Source organism: Hyla sarda, chromosome 7 (genome assembly GCF_029499605.1).
Source record: "Hyla sarda isolate aHylSar1 chromosome 7, aHylSar1.hap1, whole genome shotgun sequence".
NCBI lineage: Eukaryota > Metazoa > Chordata > Amphibia > Anura > Hylidae > Hyla > Hyla sarda.
In genome coordinates this window covers 10,514,404-10,532,242 of record NC_079195.1, presented here as the reverse complement: position 1 = coordinate 10,532,242, position 17,839 = coordinate 10,514,404, and the positions used below count along the sequence as shown (strand labels likewise).

The 17,839-nt window shown below is 44.2% G+C and overlaps 1 protein-coding gene across 1 annotated transcript in view; it reads right to left on the bottom strand.

The window, feature by feature from the left end:
* The window catches only part of LOC130281812 (pancreatic lipase-related protein 2-like), a 73,744-nt gene that overhangs the window by 22,255 nt on the left and 33,650 nt on the right, over window positions 1-17,839 (bottom strand). Inside the window, exons 3-8 of the mRNA XM_056529462.1 lie at window positions 11,365-11,499; window positions 10,898-11,006; window positions 5,953-6,051; window positions 4,341-4,469; window positions 3,202-3,320; window positions 3,012-3,132 (exon numbers count right to left, since the gene is read on the bottom strand). Of these exons, the coding sequence (XP_056385437.1) occupies window positions 3,012-3,132; window positions 3,202-3,320; window positions 4,341-4,469; window positions 5,953-6,051; window positions 10,898-11,006; window positions 11,365-11,499 (712 nt within the window). The remainder of the gene's footprint in view (window positions 1-3,011; window positions 3,133-3,201; window positions 3,321-4,340; window positions 4,470-5,952; window positions 6,052-10,897; window positions 11,007-11,364; window positions 11,500-17,839) is intronic.

The following is a 17,839-nucleotide window of genomic DNA, read 5'->3' as shown; positions in this document are numbered from 1 at the left end:
ATTGATATCGATACAAGATATTAGATACAACAAATAAAAGTAGAGATAGGTTAGCACAGCGTCAGTGGGTCAAGGATAGTCAGTCAGGCAGTCACCCGGGGTTTGTACGGTCCAAAACATGTTGTACACATGGACAAAATTCCAAACTTATACCAAACTCAGATACAATATAATAATGAAGCCAAAGCATAGGGCTATGTAGATGGCCAAATAATATCCCAGCCAATTGGACAGATGCTTGATGAATGCAAGAATAATGCACATATGTAGTAAGAGCCAAGAAGAATAACCATATGGAGCTGTTGATAACGATGTAGTCCCAATCAGGGAGCACCAGGACCAAACACCCGGACTCGTGGGAACCGAGAGGGCTAAAGATAGAAGTCAAAAGACCTAGGTATGCCACCAGATAACCACCAGTAGGTATCCAAAGAATAAGGATTACACTGTTGCTGTCAGGGTTACAGCGTAGGGGAATCCCAAAAGATGAGGGAGAGACCAAAAATATCGAAGTGCAGTGTACTATGGTGCTATCATGTCATTCATGGTGGCTGCTGGACCCCGATGGACGCCGCGGCTACATCGTTATCAACAGCTCCATATGGTTATTCTCTTGGGTCTTACTACATATGTGCATTATTCTTGCATTCATCAAGCATCTGTCCAATTGGCTGGGATATTATTTGGCCATCTACATAGCCCTATGCTTTGGCTTCATTATTATATTGTATCTGAGTTTGGTATAAGTTTGGAATTTTGTCCATGTAAACAACATTGTTTTGGACCGTACAAACTCCGGGTGACTGCCTGACTGACTATCCTTGACCCACTGACGCTGTGCTAACCTATCTCTACTTTTATTTGTTGTATCTAATATCTTGTATCGATATCAATTGTGCCCACTAATCATGCTAACTAACATGTATGTGATTATCAATCCTGTTATCTGATTTATCTTTACTGTGTTACCTGTTCGGCCTCCTCTCGTTCCCTGATGAGCCCCGTCTATTATCGGGTGAAACGCGTTGGTAGAGAGGTTTGCTCATTCAGCATTATTATCATTATATTCTGTTTCTGTTCCCCATCCACATTTAGTTTAGGAGTGTCCACCCTAGATAGGTAGGAACTCTAGTGTAGTCATTCACCTGTACCCTTATCCCCCCCCCCCCCATCCCCCACATTTTGTGGTTTGTGTTTAATATTTTAAACACTCATTTTTGTATATATTGTATGTTGGGCACTTCAATTTTGAGTAAATAATAATTTCTAATATCTAGGTCTGCCTAATGGTGTGTTTTTTCTACTTCAAATACTCAATTTAGTACACCTAGAGTTTTGCTGTATCATTCTGGTTTTGAGGTACCAGTCATCTATTACCGTCCTAAGTGTTGTATATGAACCAGTATCATGCATGCACTTATGCGGTATGTAGCATGATACTGGTGCCCCCTGCTGGGGACCCCTGCAATCTTACATTCGGCACACTCCTCTTTGAGCTGCACGCCGCGCTGCCAGCTCACAAACTGCCGGGTGCCGACCACGGGGCAGGAGTATCGTGACATCACAACTCCGCCCCCGTGTGATGTCCCCCCTAACCCCCTCCCATAGACTTGCATAGCGGGGGGTGACGTCACACGGGGGCAGAGTCGTGACGTCACGATACTCTGGCCCCGTGGTCGGCACCCGGCAGTTTGTGAGCAGGCAGCGCGGCGTGCAGCTCAAAGAGGTGGGTGCCGAATGCAAGATTGTGGTTGTCCCCCGCAGTCACATATCTTATCCCCTATCCTTTGGTTAGGGGATTAGATGTTTTAGGGCCGGAGTACCCCTTTAATACTGGGCCCTAAGCCCCAATTGTGTATATTGGTAAACCCTGTCTGTGAAGTCTCAATTTGTATTTTAATGTTATGTAATAATAAAAATTGGAGCATTTTTTTTATTTTATGGTGTTACAGGTACACTTCATCATCCTGCTAATACTACTCATCATCAACAAATTACTGTTACTGACTATAATCCTACAAGGCCGCTTCTCATCATCATCTTGCTACTACTATTACTACAAAATGTCTGTAGCCTACTAGTACTTCTTACTAGACAGGCATCTTATACCGACTAAATATTAAAGGGGTATTCCGGCCAAAAACATCTTATCGCCTATCCAATGGATAGGGGATAAGATGTCTGATCGCGGGGGTCCCGCCACTGGGACCGCCCAGGATCTCCCAGCAGCACGCACATTCTATGCACCACGCCCCCTCAATTCATGTCTATGGGAGGGGGCGTGACTATGTGGGGGCTGCATCCCCAGTTTCGGAAACCTCCGGGTTTTCCGGGACTTGGGATGTGACGTCACGCCCCCTCCATTCATGTCTATGGGAGGGGGGCGTGACTATGCGGGGGCTGCATCTCCATTTTCGGAAACCTCCGGGTTTCCGGGACGTCACGTCCCACCTCCTCCATTCATGTCTATGGGAGGGGGCGTGACTATGCGGGGGCTGCGTCTCCAGTTTCGGAAACCTCCGGGTTTCCGGGACTGGGGACGTGACGTCACGCCCCCTCCATTCATGTCTTTGGGAGGGGGCGTGATTATGCGGGGGCTGCGTCTCCAGTTTCGGAAACCTCCGGGTTTCCGGGACTGGGGACGTGACGTCACGCCTCCTCCATTAATGTCTATGGGAGGGGGCGTGACGGCCATCACGCCCCCTCCCATGGACATGAAGGGAGGGGGCGTGACGTCAAGGCCCCAGTCCCAGAAACTCAGAGGTTTCCGAAACTGGAGACTCAGCCACCGCATAGAATGCGGGTGCTGCAGTAAGGTTGCGGGGGGTCCCAGCGGCGGGCCCCCCCACGATCAGACATCTTATCCCCTATCCTTTGGATAGGCGATAAGATGTCTTTTGCCGGAATACCCCTTTAATATATTACTACTTTTTATTATCACCATATTACTATTAAATATCACAGTCCTAATAGTAAAACTACAGTTGCTTATAATAATATTGATAACGTACGCTCATAATTGGATAGTGGTCCGGTGTTCAGGTAGTACGTCCGGCACGATGACGTTTCTCCGGGTTCGGTGTAGTAGCCCATTAAGGAGCAGCTGTCACCGGAGCAGGGGAATCCAGCGCCCTGGTGGGGGAATGGGATGAGTTAGGTCCTTACTATGATCTGATGGTCACTGTCCTGGTTGGGACTTACCTTCTGGAATGAGCTGTAGTCGGGGGCGCAGTAACCCATAAAGCCCTCAGGATTGCGGATGGATGATGTGAACATGTTGTATGCGGAGAGGTGATTACAGATGAGGTTGTTGTAAGCCTCTGACCGGATATAAAAAAGATAAAAACTCATTGTCAGAGATAATAGTAATGTTTGGTGAGAGTGATAGTAAAGTAGTAACAGAAGAAGAGGGAATAATATCAGTAGAGATTCATTCAAATGTTATTGTTATTAATGTATAATGAATAATTGTACAACTTTCTAATTGACTTTCTTGTCAGAACAATCTTGCAAGACCACCAACTGGTTTAGCTCACAGAGCATTATCTAGACTGGATACAATTGTATCACTTCTAAGCTGAGAGCAGGACTAGGTATGTACAATGTATCAGTCTGGAGTCCAGGAGGTTTAGCTCACAGAGCATTGTCTAGACTGGATGTTTTTTGGATCACTTCTCAGCTGAGAGCAGGACTAGCTATGTACAATGTATCAGTCTGGAGTCCAGGATGTTTAGCTCACAGAGCATTGTCTAGACTGGATACAATTGTATCACTTCTCAGCTGAGAGCAGGACTAGCTATGTACAATGTATCAGTCTGGAGTCCAGGATGTTTAGCTCACAGAGCATTGTCTAGACTGGATACAATTGTATCACTTCTCAGCTGAGAGCAGGACTAGCTATGTACAATGTATCAGTCTGGAGTCCAGGATGTTTAGCTCACAGAGCATTGTCTAGACTGGATGTTTTTTGTATCGCACCATCAAGCCCCAGAAAACATAGTTGGAAAAAAAAGATTGTGTAGTACAAAATGAAACTAAGGGGCTAAAGGTTTTGCACTTTGAATCGGGAATGTTTTTTTTTTTTTTTTTAGTTTTTTTGTCCCCCCCCCCCCCCCCCCATCAGACCGAGGTGTGACCTGAAGCTCCAAGCCACAATGAAAATCTATCAGGTTCCCAAATATCACCTGTCATTTATAATACTGATATAATCACATGGGCCCTTATTTGGCCCCTCCGGCTCCAGGACTGATGGTTCTAAGACTGTGTCTTCTTATGGAGCAGAACCGAACCTGAGACATATACAGGTTATAGCTCATATTTATGTCACATTGTGCAGTTACCGCCGGAAAGGTTTGAAAGTCCATTCACATTAAGGAGCTGACTCTTCTCACATCCAGTCATTGTCTTTCCTCCGTTTGGGAAGAAATCCTTGTGACCAGTTTTTGTCGTCATCCCAAACCCAATCAGACCTGGAATAACACAGATATAATGGGGGTTATTTACTAATGTGTTTCTCATTTTTACGTCAAAATTTTAGCCCTAAAAAAATTTCAAATCCAACCATCACTCCATTTTTTTCTATAAAAAAACAACAACCTGAAAAGGGTGGCGTGGCCAGGAAATGGGGGGTGTTCCCAGAAAAAGAGGCGTGTCCCTGACTGACATATTTACAAAGGCTTCAGCGCTGGAAAATCCCACAGCTCAGGGTATGTGTAAAAAAAAGCAAAACGTAGGGAAACATTGGCAAATACCGTGGAACAATACCTGTCGGGAATCAAAATCCACAAAGAAAACTTCGCTCCACTCTTAGTAAATCAGGGCCATTGTTACAGATCTGCAGATGTACACCGTTTTTTGGTGTATTTTACACAGTTGCTGTTTTCGCGGCTTTGGTGTGCGTTCTTGTTGAACATCACCTAATAGGACACGTACAAAAGTATCATATGCCGGAGCACAAAGCTTACACCAATCTCTGCAGCTCACTGGTTTCTATAATTGCGCAAAATTTATCAAGTCCCGTGCGCCTCTTTGGTAAATAATGAGCAACTGTGTAAAAAATACACCACGCAAACGGGTAAAATTTTTACTGCCTCTCACCAACATTGACACTCTGAGCCGTAGGCCGTGATCGTAACATCATGGCAATGCCCCCTCATGACGCCACATCTGCCGACACGCCCCCTCCCATAAACATGAACGGAGGGGGCGTGGTGTGACGGCACAGGGGGGCGTGCCCATAATGTCATGATCACAGCCTCCGCTCTGAGTGTTCTGAACGAAATGTTCAGAATGCTGGAGCCCCGGAGTACCCCTTTAAGGACCACAGTCTGTAGACTGAAATATTATAACGCTATGGTGCCTCGGACCAGCTGCGGAGGGTCACTACTAGGAACAGAAAGTCATAGAAAATCATGGCTGCTAGGTGTGTGTTCTAGATGGGTCCGCTGGATGGGTGCGCTAGGTGGGTGTGCTTGGTGGGTGTGCTAGGTGGGTGCGCTAGGTGGGTGCACTACGTGGGTGCGCAACGTGGATGTGCTAGGAGGGTGCGCTGGGTGGGTGTGCTAGGTGGGTGCGCTAGGTGGGTGCGCTAGGTGGGTGCGCTAGGTGTGTGCGCTAGGTGGGTGCGCTAAGTGGGTTTGCTAGGTGGGTGCACTAGGTGGGTTTGCTAGGTGGGTGCGCTAGGTGGGTGCACTAGGTGGGTTTGCTAGGTGGGTGCGCTAGGTGGGTGCACTAGGTGGGTGCACTAGGTGGGTTTGCTAGGTGGGTGCGCTAGGTGGGTGCACTAGGTGGGTTTGCTAGGTGGGTTTGCTAGGTGGGTGCGCTACGTGGGTGCACTAGGTGGGTGCACTGGGCGGGTGTGCTACATTGGTGCGCTAGGTGGATGCGCTAGGTGGGTGCACTGGGCGGGTGTGCTAGCAAACAAACATAGTGGAACAGAAACATTAATCCCACCTGCATCTGTGTGAAGGGAAACAACAAAATCGGCATCGGTAGGATCAATAGTGATTTCAGTAGATTCTCCTTCGAAACCTTGGCGAGCTCCATCCAGACCTGTACAGGAAATATACAGAATCTAATGGATCTATACGTCATAAGAAGAATCAATAGTAACCAAGAAATCACTAATATATAACATGAAGAAAGTCAGTGAATGATGTCATAGACATGTACACTATGTAATAGTCATATTCCTGGACATATAAGGCAGTATTATAGTAGTTATATAAGTCCATACAAAAAGAAGGGCAAAGGCACTGCGTGCACTAAAGATTCCAAACAAATAGGCTACAAAACATATGTTCCTGAGATTCCAACGGAGCAAAACCTGGGGGTGCAGTCATTATATAGAACCGTAGTACAAAAATTCCAAATGTAGTAAAGAGAAATCCGCACTCACCCACTGTAGTAGCTGAGGACACTTTATTTAATATCCAAACATCTGGATGTTGAGGGCAGATACAGGACATGGAAAGAGCTAAAGACAAGCGACCCGTTTCACGCCCACGGGCGCTTTCTCAAGCTTGAACGCAGCGTCTGGAAGCTGAGAGGGCGGTGTTTTCAAATCAGCCGCCACGACTGACATCACAAATGCATAATTAAGTAACTATGTCACATGAGCATATTTTGACATTAGGACTAGCTAAAAAAAAAAAAGAAGAAAAAAGGAATAATACAAAGAGAACAAAAAACTAAAATCAAGCAGGAGAGCAGGAACGGCAAGCAAAAAATAAAATCAAAGAAAAACACTTAGATCCTGTCAATCATTAAGGCCAAGTCCGTCCAGCGCTCTTGATCCATCTTCCTTCACATCTGAGCAGTGTTTTGTGCTGATCCAAACCAGGTAAGCTGTCGTTAACCCTTTGAATACCAGAAAATTGTTGAACTTCTGAATTTCCTGCATGCACTGATTTGATATGATTGATTAAACGTGCACAACCATGTCCCGTGTGTACTGATCTAAGGTGTTCCCGCAATCGGATTTTTGACAGTCTAATAGTTGATCCGATATAAAACTTTTTGCAGGGACAGATGACCCATGAATGACATAATCTTATCGGCAGCAGATAAAATCTTTAATTCTGATTTCCAAGCTGCCAAGAACGTAAAATGTACCTACTAGGAAAAACCGGCAATGTGGGCAGTGTCCGTCCGCATTTATGATTCCCAACCGGGATTGTGGAAGATAACCAGTCCTTCTCTTTTTTATCAGGGGGAGGAGTACTTCTAACTATCATGTTGCTAATACTTTTACTTTTTCCAAATGACATTGTTTTTTTTAGTTGCTATGTCTTTAAAAGCCAGATCATTTTCAATTATAAACCAGTTATTATTTATAACCTGTTTAAAGGGGTACTCGAGCCTATGACATCTTATCCCCTATCCAAGGCCACTGGGGACCCCCGCAATTTGCAATCGTCACCCACCTCTTTGAGCTGCATGCCGTGCTGCCAGCTCACAAACTGCCTGGTGCCGACCACGGGGCCAGAGTATCGTGACATCACGACTCCGCCCCCGTGTTACGTCACCCCCCGCTCCTGCTATGCAAGTCTATGGGAGGGGGCGTGATGGCCGTCACGCCCCCCTCCCATAGACTTGCATAGCAGGGGCGGGGTGTGACATCCCCAGCGGCGGGACAGACATCTTATCCCCTATCCTTTGGATAGGGGATAAGATGTCTTAGGGCCGGAGTACCCCTTTTAACCGTGGAAGCCATGACCGTGTGTCTGAAAGAAAAAATAAATCTTTGTGTATATTCATTTTGGTGTTTATTTGTTCTCTTTTTCTTCTTTTTGTAGTTTTTGGTAATCAGATTGATTCTAGGGATTTTTTTTTTAAAGTTTTTTCCAAGGCCTCATCTAGATCTTTGACGGGGGAGGCCTCTCATGAGAAATCTTTCATACAATTCTCTAGCCTGAATCTCAAAGTCTTCTTTTTTATTTATTTATTTATTTTAGCTGTAAAAATTGGCTATACGAATGTGCTCGTTTCATGTGGTGCGGATGAAAGCTTCTATGATGAAGTAAATGACTTGATGCCATTGGTTTTCTGTATCCTTTAGTGGGGAATAGTACATCCAGCCACTCCATTGCGGTTTTGCTTATTTTATGTAAATTTCATATTAATGCTGTTGAATTCCACAAATTGATTAAATTCCTCTGGGGTGCCATTCCAGATTATCAGGACATCGTCTACGTAGCGGTAATATTTAACAATGTGTGAAGAGAATGGATTATTGCTCTTGAGAATATAGATGGATTCAAAAATGGCGAGAAAAATGATGGCGAACGAGCATGCCAAGGGTGTCCCCATTGCCGTTCCAGTACACTGGGCAAACCAATTGCCCTGGAATGTAAAACAGTTGTTCATGGGGTCATCTGTCCCTGCTAAAAGTTTTATATCGGATCAACTATTAAACCGTTAAGAATCCGATTTCGGGAACACCTTAGATCAGTACACACGGGACACAGTGCATGCAAGAAATTCAGAAGTTCAACAATTTTTCGGTATTCAAAGGGTTAAGGACAGCTTACCTTGTTTGGATCGGCTCAGATGTGAAGAAAGATGGATCATGCGCACAAGAGCGCTGGACGGACTTGGCCTAAATGATTGACAGGATCTAAGTGTTTTTCTTTGATTTTATTTTTTGCTTGCCGTTCCTGCTCCCCTGCTTAATTTTTGTTTTCGTTTTTTTTTTCGTTCTCTTTGTATTATTCATTTTTTCTTCTTTTTTTAGCTAGTCCTAATGTCAAAATATGCTCACATGACATAGTTATTGAGTTTGCATATGTGACGTCAGTCGTGGCAGCTGATTTGCAAACACCGCCCTCTCAGCTTCCAGACGCTGTATTCAAGCTCAAGAAAGCGCCCGTGGGCGTGAAACCGGTCGCTTGTCTTTAGCTCTTTCCACATTCTGTATCTGCCCTCAACATCCAGATGTTGGGATATTAAATAAAGTGTCATCAGCTACTACAGCTGAGACCTTGAGGCATCTGGAAAGGACACCGTGACTGCTGACCTCCATTTCCACAGCGAGTCTACATGCCTGCTGAGGTGATGAGCCCTGAGCACAACACTATCTGGTAAGCCTCCATTTTTTTCTGCACACATTGCTGCTATCTTAACCGCCTGCACTAGGGGCACACCTTTGTCTTTACTTTTTATATTGATCATCTACTACAGTGAGTGAGTGCGGATTTCTCTTTACTAGTTTTGGAAATATAGTAGTTATATTCCTGTATATAGGAGGCAGTATTATGAATTCGAGTAGAATACAGACATGGTGCACATCTACAATCTTGTATAATGATCTAATTGCTTCTCAGCATAATATCAAAACTAACAGGTTGTTATTATACATTTTTGACCAAAAAAAAAGTACAAGCCCACTCGCCACGTCAAGGCCACCTATTTAGAGTGGGTCCCTAACGTCCCTAGCATAAAATGGCGTAGCACTGGGCGGCGACCACCACCGCCGCGACACTAGTGCCCACGGGGGGGGAAACGACCCACTGGCAGAGTGGCCCCAATGCCACTGGGCACTGGTGTCGCGGCGGTGGTGGTCGCCACCCAGTGCTACACCATTTTATGCTAGGGACGTTAAGGACCCACTCTAAATAGGTGGCCTTGACGTGGCGAGTGGGCTTTGTACTTTTTGATCAAAACGTATATACTAACAACCTGTTAGTGTTTGATATTATGCTGAGAAGCAATTAGATCCTTATACAAGATTGTAGATGTGCACCATGTCTGTTTTCTACCCGAATTCACATTATAGTAGTTATATTCTTGTATATAGGAGCAGTATTATAGTAGTTATATTCTTGTATATAGGAGCAGTATTATAGTAGTTATATTCTTGTATATAGGAGCAGTATTATAGTAGTTATATTCTTGTATATAGGAGCAGTATTATAGTAGTTATATTCTTGTATATAGGAGCAGTATTATAGTAGTGATATTCTTGTATATAGAAGCAGTATTATAGTAGTTATATTCTTGTATATAGGAGCAGTATTATAGTAGTTATATTCTTGTATATAGGAGCAGTATTATAGTAGTTATATTCTTGTATATAGGAGGCAGTATTATAGTAGTTATATTCTTGTATATAGGAGCAGTATTATAGTAGTTATATTCTTGTATATAGGGGCAGTATTATACTAGTTATATTCTTGTATATAGGGGGCAGTATTCTAGTAGTTATATTCTTGTATATAAGAGCAGTATTATAGTAGTTATATTCCTGTATATAGGAGCAGTATTATAGTAGTTATATTCTTGTATATAATGGGCAGTATTATAGTAGTTATATTCTTGTATATAGGAGGCAGTATTATAGTAGTTATATTCTTGTATATAGGAGGCAGTATTATAGTAGTTATATTCTTGTATATATGGGGCAGTGTTATAGTAGTTATATTCTTGTATATATGAGCAGTATTATAGTAGTTACATTCTTGTATATAGGAGGCAGTATTATAGTAGTTATATTCTTGTATATAGGAGCAGTATTATAGTAGTGATATTTTTGTATATAAGAGCAGTATTATAGTAGTTATATTCTTGTATATAGGAGCAGTATTATAGTAGTTATATTCTTGTATGTAGGAGGCAGTATTGTAATAGTTAATAGTTATAGTAATATTCTTGCACATAGGGGGCAGAATTGTAGTAGATATATTTTAGTTGATATTATCAGTAATAGGCTTTCTCTATTTGTCACTGACCATCAACCATATTCTATATATCACTATTACTATATATATATATATATATATATATATATATATATATATTTTTTTTTTTTTTTTTTTTTTTTTTTATTGGACACATTAGCTGTTTCTTTTTACAAACTCAGTCATTCTTCCATTTATAATAAATCTGGATCAGAACTTACAAGTTATTCTTCCAATCCCCTGTTGCCTTTTTCCAGCTTCTCCACATATTTGGCAACCGAGACTGTGACCGATCATGTGTATTGCAGACAGGGAACAGCCATAATTCTCCTATAGACAATAGGATGTGATATTGATCTTTTAAGAACATTTGTTTACACCTATAATAATTGCTGTATTTGTATAGCACAAGCATATTCAGCAGCTCTCTACAAAGATTGTCATCACTCCGATCAGTCCCTGTACCCATTGGGCTCATCAGAAATTTAGGAATCCAAACAAACATTTGGGAACATACAAAACTTTGGTGGGATTTGAACCCTAGACTTCAATACTGCAAAGCAACTGGATGACCCAATGAGCCATCATGCTGCCCAGTCACATGACCCTGGTAGGTTGGATAAATGTTCAGCAACTTGTCCCTAGAGTAACTAATAAAGATTGAGATTTGCTGTTGGACTCTACTCACCACAATGCTGTTGATAAGATAGGCGATTTCTGCTCCGACAACCTGGACGTTGTTCATTGTCCTTAAATAGTCGCCACCAGATCCTCCGCTCCAGTCCACACACAAGCAGTTGACATCCTCCCTTTCTAAAATTGCCTGAAATAAAGTTTTAACAGGTTCATATACAGGACGGGTGTTTCAAAACAACATGTTACCCCTGAGAGAGAATATTAGGTGCAATGGTTGCTTCAGCAGGTGCTAAGCAGGGACTCAAAGCATCAGGGACTCACAGCATCAGGGACTCAAACCAGCAGGGACTCACCGCATCAGGGACTCAAACCAGCAGGGACTCACAGCATCAGGGACTCACACCAGTAGGTGCTCACTAGTGTTGAGCGGCATAGGCCATATTTGAATTCGCGATATTTCGCGAATATATGGCCGAATGTTAGTCATATATTCGCTAAATTCGCATATTCATAATATTCGCGTTTATTTTCGCATATGCATTTCCCAGTGGGCATTCCCCTGTGTGAACATAGCCTTATTTTTCTGGAGTATACTGGACTACAGCTCCCAGCACCTCTTGTTTCTGAAGGCTTCTGTTGGACTTTAAACATATTTCCATTTCCTTTTTTCTCAAAAAAACATAACCAAATTTTCGGGATGATTTATCAGATCTGCAGTCAAAATCATTTCAGGTTTGATGGCTGATTTTAATTCAGCCCTACACCCACTTGGTCAGGTGCAGAACACTGAGCTCAATAAGTATACGGGGTTAAATGATGATGCCTAGTATCGCCACTTACCTCCCGGGGCCAGAAATTAGAGATAATATATGGCCCTCTCTTTTTTTGGTGGTGTACAAGTAGGATCATAAATCCTTGTAAAACCAATGGAGAAGAACTTGACACTTATAAATCGTGGATTCTGAGATTTTTTTTCCGCAATCCAATACAGATAATTACTAACATTTTGGTACAAACTGGACCTTCCTCAGAGATCAGGATTGCTGCGGAGGTTAAAGAATTGGTATAAAAGGCTGTGGGCCGGTTCATACTACTTCTTTAACCTCCGCAGCAATCCTGATCTCTGAGGAAGGTCCAGTTTGTACCAAAATGTTAGTAATTATCTGTATTGGATTGGAAAAAAATCTCAGAATCCACGATTTATAAGTGTCAAGTTCTTCACTGGGCCACAAGTTCACTGCTGAAGTGCGTTCGCGCAGAACGACAGGTATACCCGTCGTTCACATAACTGCAGATGCTGCTGCATCCCGGGGGCTGAACTTTTCACCTCCGCTTGTCTCCGGCAGGTGAGGAGTTCGTCTTAACCCCTTCGCGCTGAACGCCGCAGTTATACGGCGGATAACGCGATAACTTCGCGCATTCCACCGTATAAAGGCGGCGTTCATTAAGTGCTCGCTCCCGCGGCGCTGATCGGGTTCATTAGCTAAAGTTCCGGGGTGTCCATGGGAGATCACTCCCGCCCGACACTCCGGGATCCCATTTGATTAACCCGATCAGCGATCGGGTGTGCAGGGACGGCGGGGGTATGTGGCGGGTGCACAGCGATCGGAGGTCCGGCAGTGGCGATGGCGGGTGCATAGCGATGGCTGGGGTAAGTGTCCCCGCCATCGCCACGCACCCGCCATCGCTGCTGCCAGACCTCCGCCCACGTGTGGAAGTCCGGGGACAGCGGGGCACAGCAGGGTGAGAGGGAAGGGGAAGTCGTTGCTTACCCGGTTGCGGCTCCGGATTAGTGGGGATCCGACAGGCTGCGGAGGGATCTGAATGGCCGGTGAGTGGTCGACAGTGGCCCTCAAGACCATACAAAACTACAACTCCAAGCATGTCCAGACAGTCTGGGCATGCTGGGAGTTGTAGTTTTGCAACATCTGGAGGACCACTGTTTGGAGACCACTGTGTAGTGGTCGCCAAACTGTGATCCTCCAGATGTTGCAAAACTACAACTCCCAGCATGCCCGGCTGCAAACGGCTGTCTGGGCATGCTGGGAGTTGTAGTTGTGTGCCTCCAGCTGTTGCAAAACTACAACTCCCAGCATGCCCAGAAGGTCAATTGCTGTCTGGGCATGCTGGGATTTATAGTTTTGCAACATCTGGAGGGCCGCAGTTTTGAGATCACTGTGCAGTGGTCTCTAAACTGTAGCCCTCCAGATGTTTCAAAACTGCTAATCCCAGCATGCCCTTTTGCGATCAGTACATGCTGGGAGCCTGGGAGTTGCAGTTTTGCAACAGATGGAGGCACCCTGGTTAGAAAATACTGAATTAGGTAACAGAACCTAACACTGAAGGTTTTCCAACCAGTGTGCCTCCAGCTGTTGCAAAAGTACAATTCCCAGCATGCACGGTCTGTCAATACATGCTGTCAACACTACATATACACCCCTTACACTGTTACCCCCCACCAATAAAAATAAAAAACGCATCGTACGGCAGTGTTTCCAAAACAGAGCCTCCAGCTGTTGCAAAACAACAACTCCCAGCATTTCTAGACAGCCACTGACTGTCCAGGCAAGCTGGGGGTTTAGCGACAGCTGGAGGCACCCTGCTTGGGAATCACTGGCGTAGAATACCCCTATGTCCACCCTTATGCAATCCCTATTTTGGTCCTCAAATGCGCATGGCGCTCTCTCACTTCGGAGCCCTGTCGTATTTTAAGGAAACAGTTTAGGGCCATATATGGGGTATTTCCGTACTCAGAAAAAAATAAATACACACATGTGACCCCCATTTTGTAAACTACACCCCTCACGAAACGTAACAAGGGGTATAGTGAGCCTGAACACCCCACAGGTTGTTAGGATTCGGCAGGCTGGATGTGGATCCTCTGTGTCAGCGAGGGATTGGCGTGGACCGTGTCGGTGGACCGTTTCTAGGTTGCTACTGGTATTCACCAGAGCCCGCCGCAAAGCGGGACGGTCTTGCTGCGGCGTTAGCAACCAGGTCATATCCACCGGCAACGGCACAACCTCGCTGACTGCTGAGAAGGTGTGGGACAGAAGGACTAGGCAGAGGCAAGGTCAGACGTAGCAGAAGGTCGGGGCAGGCGGCAAGGTTCGTAGTCAATGGAGATAGCAAGAGGTCAGGAACACAGTAATGGCAAACACAGTAAAAGCTTTCTCAAGGCACAATGGCAACAAGATCCGGCAAAGAAGTGCAGGGGAAGTGAGGTTAAATAGACAGGGAGCAGGTGGAAGCTAATTAGACTGATTGGGCCAGGCACCAATCATTGGTGCACTGGCCCTTTAAATCTCAGAGAGCTGGCGCGCGCGCCCTGAGGAGCAGAGCCGCGCGCGCCAGGACGAGACAGCCGGGGACCGGGACAGGTGAGCGAGCCAGGATGCGAATCGCAAGCGGGCGCATCCCGCATCGCGGATCGCATCACGGCTAGGGACATTATCGCAGCGCTCCCGGTCAGCGGGTCTGACCGGGGCGCTGTGAACAGGAGAACGCTGCGAGCGCTCCGGGGAGGAGCGGGAACCCGGAGCGCTCGGCGTAACACAGGTGTTGGACAAATTTTCATTAAAGTTGGATGGGAAAATGAAGAAAAATGTTTTTTTTCACTAAAATGTTGGTGTTACCCTAAATTTTTCATTTTCACAAGGGAAAATAGGAAAAAGCCCCCCAAAATTTGAAATCCCATTTCTTCTGAGTAGGAACATACCCCATGTGTGGATGTAAAGTGCTCTGCGGGCGAACTACAATGCTCAGGAGAGAAGGAGCGCCATTGGGCTTTTGTAGAGAAATTTTGTCCGAAATTGAAGGCCACGTGTGTTTACAAAGCCCCCATAGTGCCAGAACAATGGACTCTGCTGGCACACTACAATGCTTAGAAGAGAAGGAGCACCATTGAGATTATGGAGAGAGAAATTGGTTGGAATAGAAGTCAGGGGTCATGTGCGTTTATAAAGCCCCCCGTGGTGCCAGAACAGTGGACAGCCCCACATGTGACCCCATTTTGGAGACTACACCCCTCACGTAATGTAATAAGGGGTACAGTGAGCATTTACGCCCCACAAGTGTCTGACAGAATTTTGGAACAGTGGTCCGTGAAAATGAAAAATTTTATTTTTCATTTGCACAGCCCACTGTTCCAAGGATCTGTCAAATGCCAGTGGGGTATAAATGCTCACTGCACCCCTTATTAAATTCTGTGGGGGAAGTAGTTTCCAAAATGGGGTCACATTTTCTGGCACCACGGGGGGCTTTGTAAATGCACATGGTCCCTGACTTCTATTCCAACCAAATTCTCTCTCCATAATCTCAATGGCGCTCCTTCTCTTCTGAGCATTGTAATGCGCCAACAGAGCACTTGACGTCCACACATGGGGTATTTCCGTACTCAGAAATGGGGTTACACATTTTGGGGGCATTTTCTCCTATTATCCCTTGTAGAAATGTAAAATTTGGGGGAAAAAATGCATTTTAGTGAGAAAAAAATAAAAATACATTTACACATCCAAATTTAACTAAAAGTCGTCAAACACCTGTGGGGTGTTAAGGCTCATTGGACCCCTTATTATGTTCTCTGAGGGTGTAGTTTCCAAAACAGTATGCCATGTGGGATTCTTCTTGCTGTTCTGGCACCATAGGGCTTCCTAAATGTGATATGCCCCCAAAAACCATTTCAGCAAAATTTTGCTTTCCAAAAGCCAAATGTGACTCCTTCTTTTCTGAGCATTGTAGTGCGCCAGCAGAGCACTTAACGTCCACACATGGGGTATTTCCATACTCAGAAGAAATGGGGTTACAAATTTTGGAGGGCATTTTCTCCTATTACCTCTTGTAGAAATGTAAAATTTGGGGGAAAAACCAGCATTTTAGTGAGAATTTTCATTTTTTTATTTACACGTCCAACATTAACGAAAAGCCGTCAAACACCTGTGTGGTGTTAAGGCTCACTGGACCCCTTGTTACGTTCCTTGAGGGGTGTAGTTTCCAAAATAGTTGCCATGTGAGGGTTTTCTTGCTGTTCTTGCACCATAGGGGCTTCTTAAATGTGACATGCCCCCCAAAAACCATTTCAGAAAAACTCACTCTCCAAAATCCTATTGTCGCTCCTTCCCTTCAGAGGCACTAGTGCACCCTCCAAACACTTGACATACACATATGAGGTATTTCCTTACTGAAGAGAAATTGGGTTACACATTTTAGGAAGATTTTTCTCCTTTTACCCCTAAAAATTCAAAAACTGGGTCTACAAGAACATGCGAGTGTAAAAAATTAAGATTTAGAATTTTCTCCTTCACTTTGCTGCTATTCCTGTGAAACATCTAAAGGGTTAACAAACTTACTGAATATCATTTTGAATACTTTGAGGGGTGCAGTTTTTATAATGGGGTGGGATATTTCTAATATGAAGACCCTTCAGAAAACTGAACTGGTCCCTTAAAAATTCTGATTTTGAAAATGTTGTGAAAAATTGGAAAATTGCTGCTATACTTTGAAGCCCCCTGATGTCTTCCAAAAGTAAAAACATGTCAATGTTATGATGCAGACATAAAGTAGACATGTTGTGTATATGAATCAATATATAATGTATTTGGGATGTCCATTTTCCTTATAAGCAGAGAGTTTCAAAGTTAAAAAAACAAAAAGCTAAATTTTAAATTTTTCATCAAATTTTGGAATTTTTCACCAAGAAATGATGCAAGTATCGACAAAATGTTACCACTAACATAAAGTAGAATATGTCACGAAAAAACAATCTCGGAATCAGAATGAAAGGTAAAAGCATCTCAGAGTTATTAATGCTTAAATTGACAGTGGTCAGATGTGCAAAAAGCGTTAATTTTTAACGTAAATTTGTTTTCCCTTAGTCCTAACAGCAGCACAAGTGGGGTGTTCTGCCCCTGTGAAGCTGGCAGGACAGTGGAATTTTTAATTCCGCCCAAGCAATTTAAATTAATTAGCCCCCCCATAAAAGGCCTCCTCCCCTAGGCCATCTCGCTTAATAACAAGTAACAAAAAAGTTTAGGGCGGGAAATTTGTGTGCTGCTGTTAGGACTAAGGGAAAACAAATTTACGTTAAAAATTAACGCTTCCCTTACGTCCTAACCAGCAGCACAAGTGGGGACTTAGCGAGTAACAACACAAATAGGGAGGGACTACGGCAGAGTGGCACTTAGGATTGACTGCCCAAAGGCCAACTCTTCCGATCGTTTGGCATTAACCCTGTAATGACTCAAAAAAGTATTGTGGGTGCTCCAAGAAGCAGCAGCACAAATCTGTTCCAGAGGAACAGACCTTTTCTCAGCAAAGGAAGTAGAGACTGCCCTAGTGGAATGGGCAGTGACAAAGGCAGGAGGAGTTAGCTCCTGGACTATGAAGGTCTCTCGGATTGCCTCCTTAATCCACCTACTTAGGGTAGGTTTAGAGGCTTTCAAGCCCTTGTTCTTTCCAGAAAAAGAGACAAGGAGGTGTTCCGACTTCCTGAATTCTCCAGTTCTTGAGATATAGACTCTGAGAGCTCT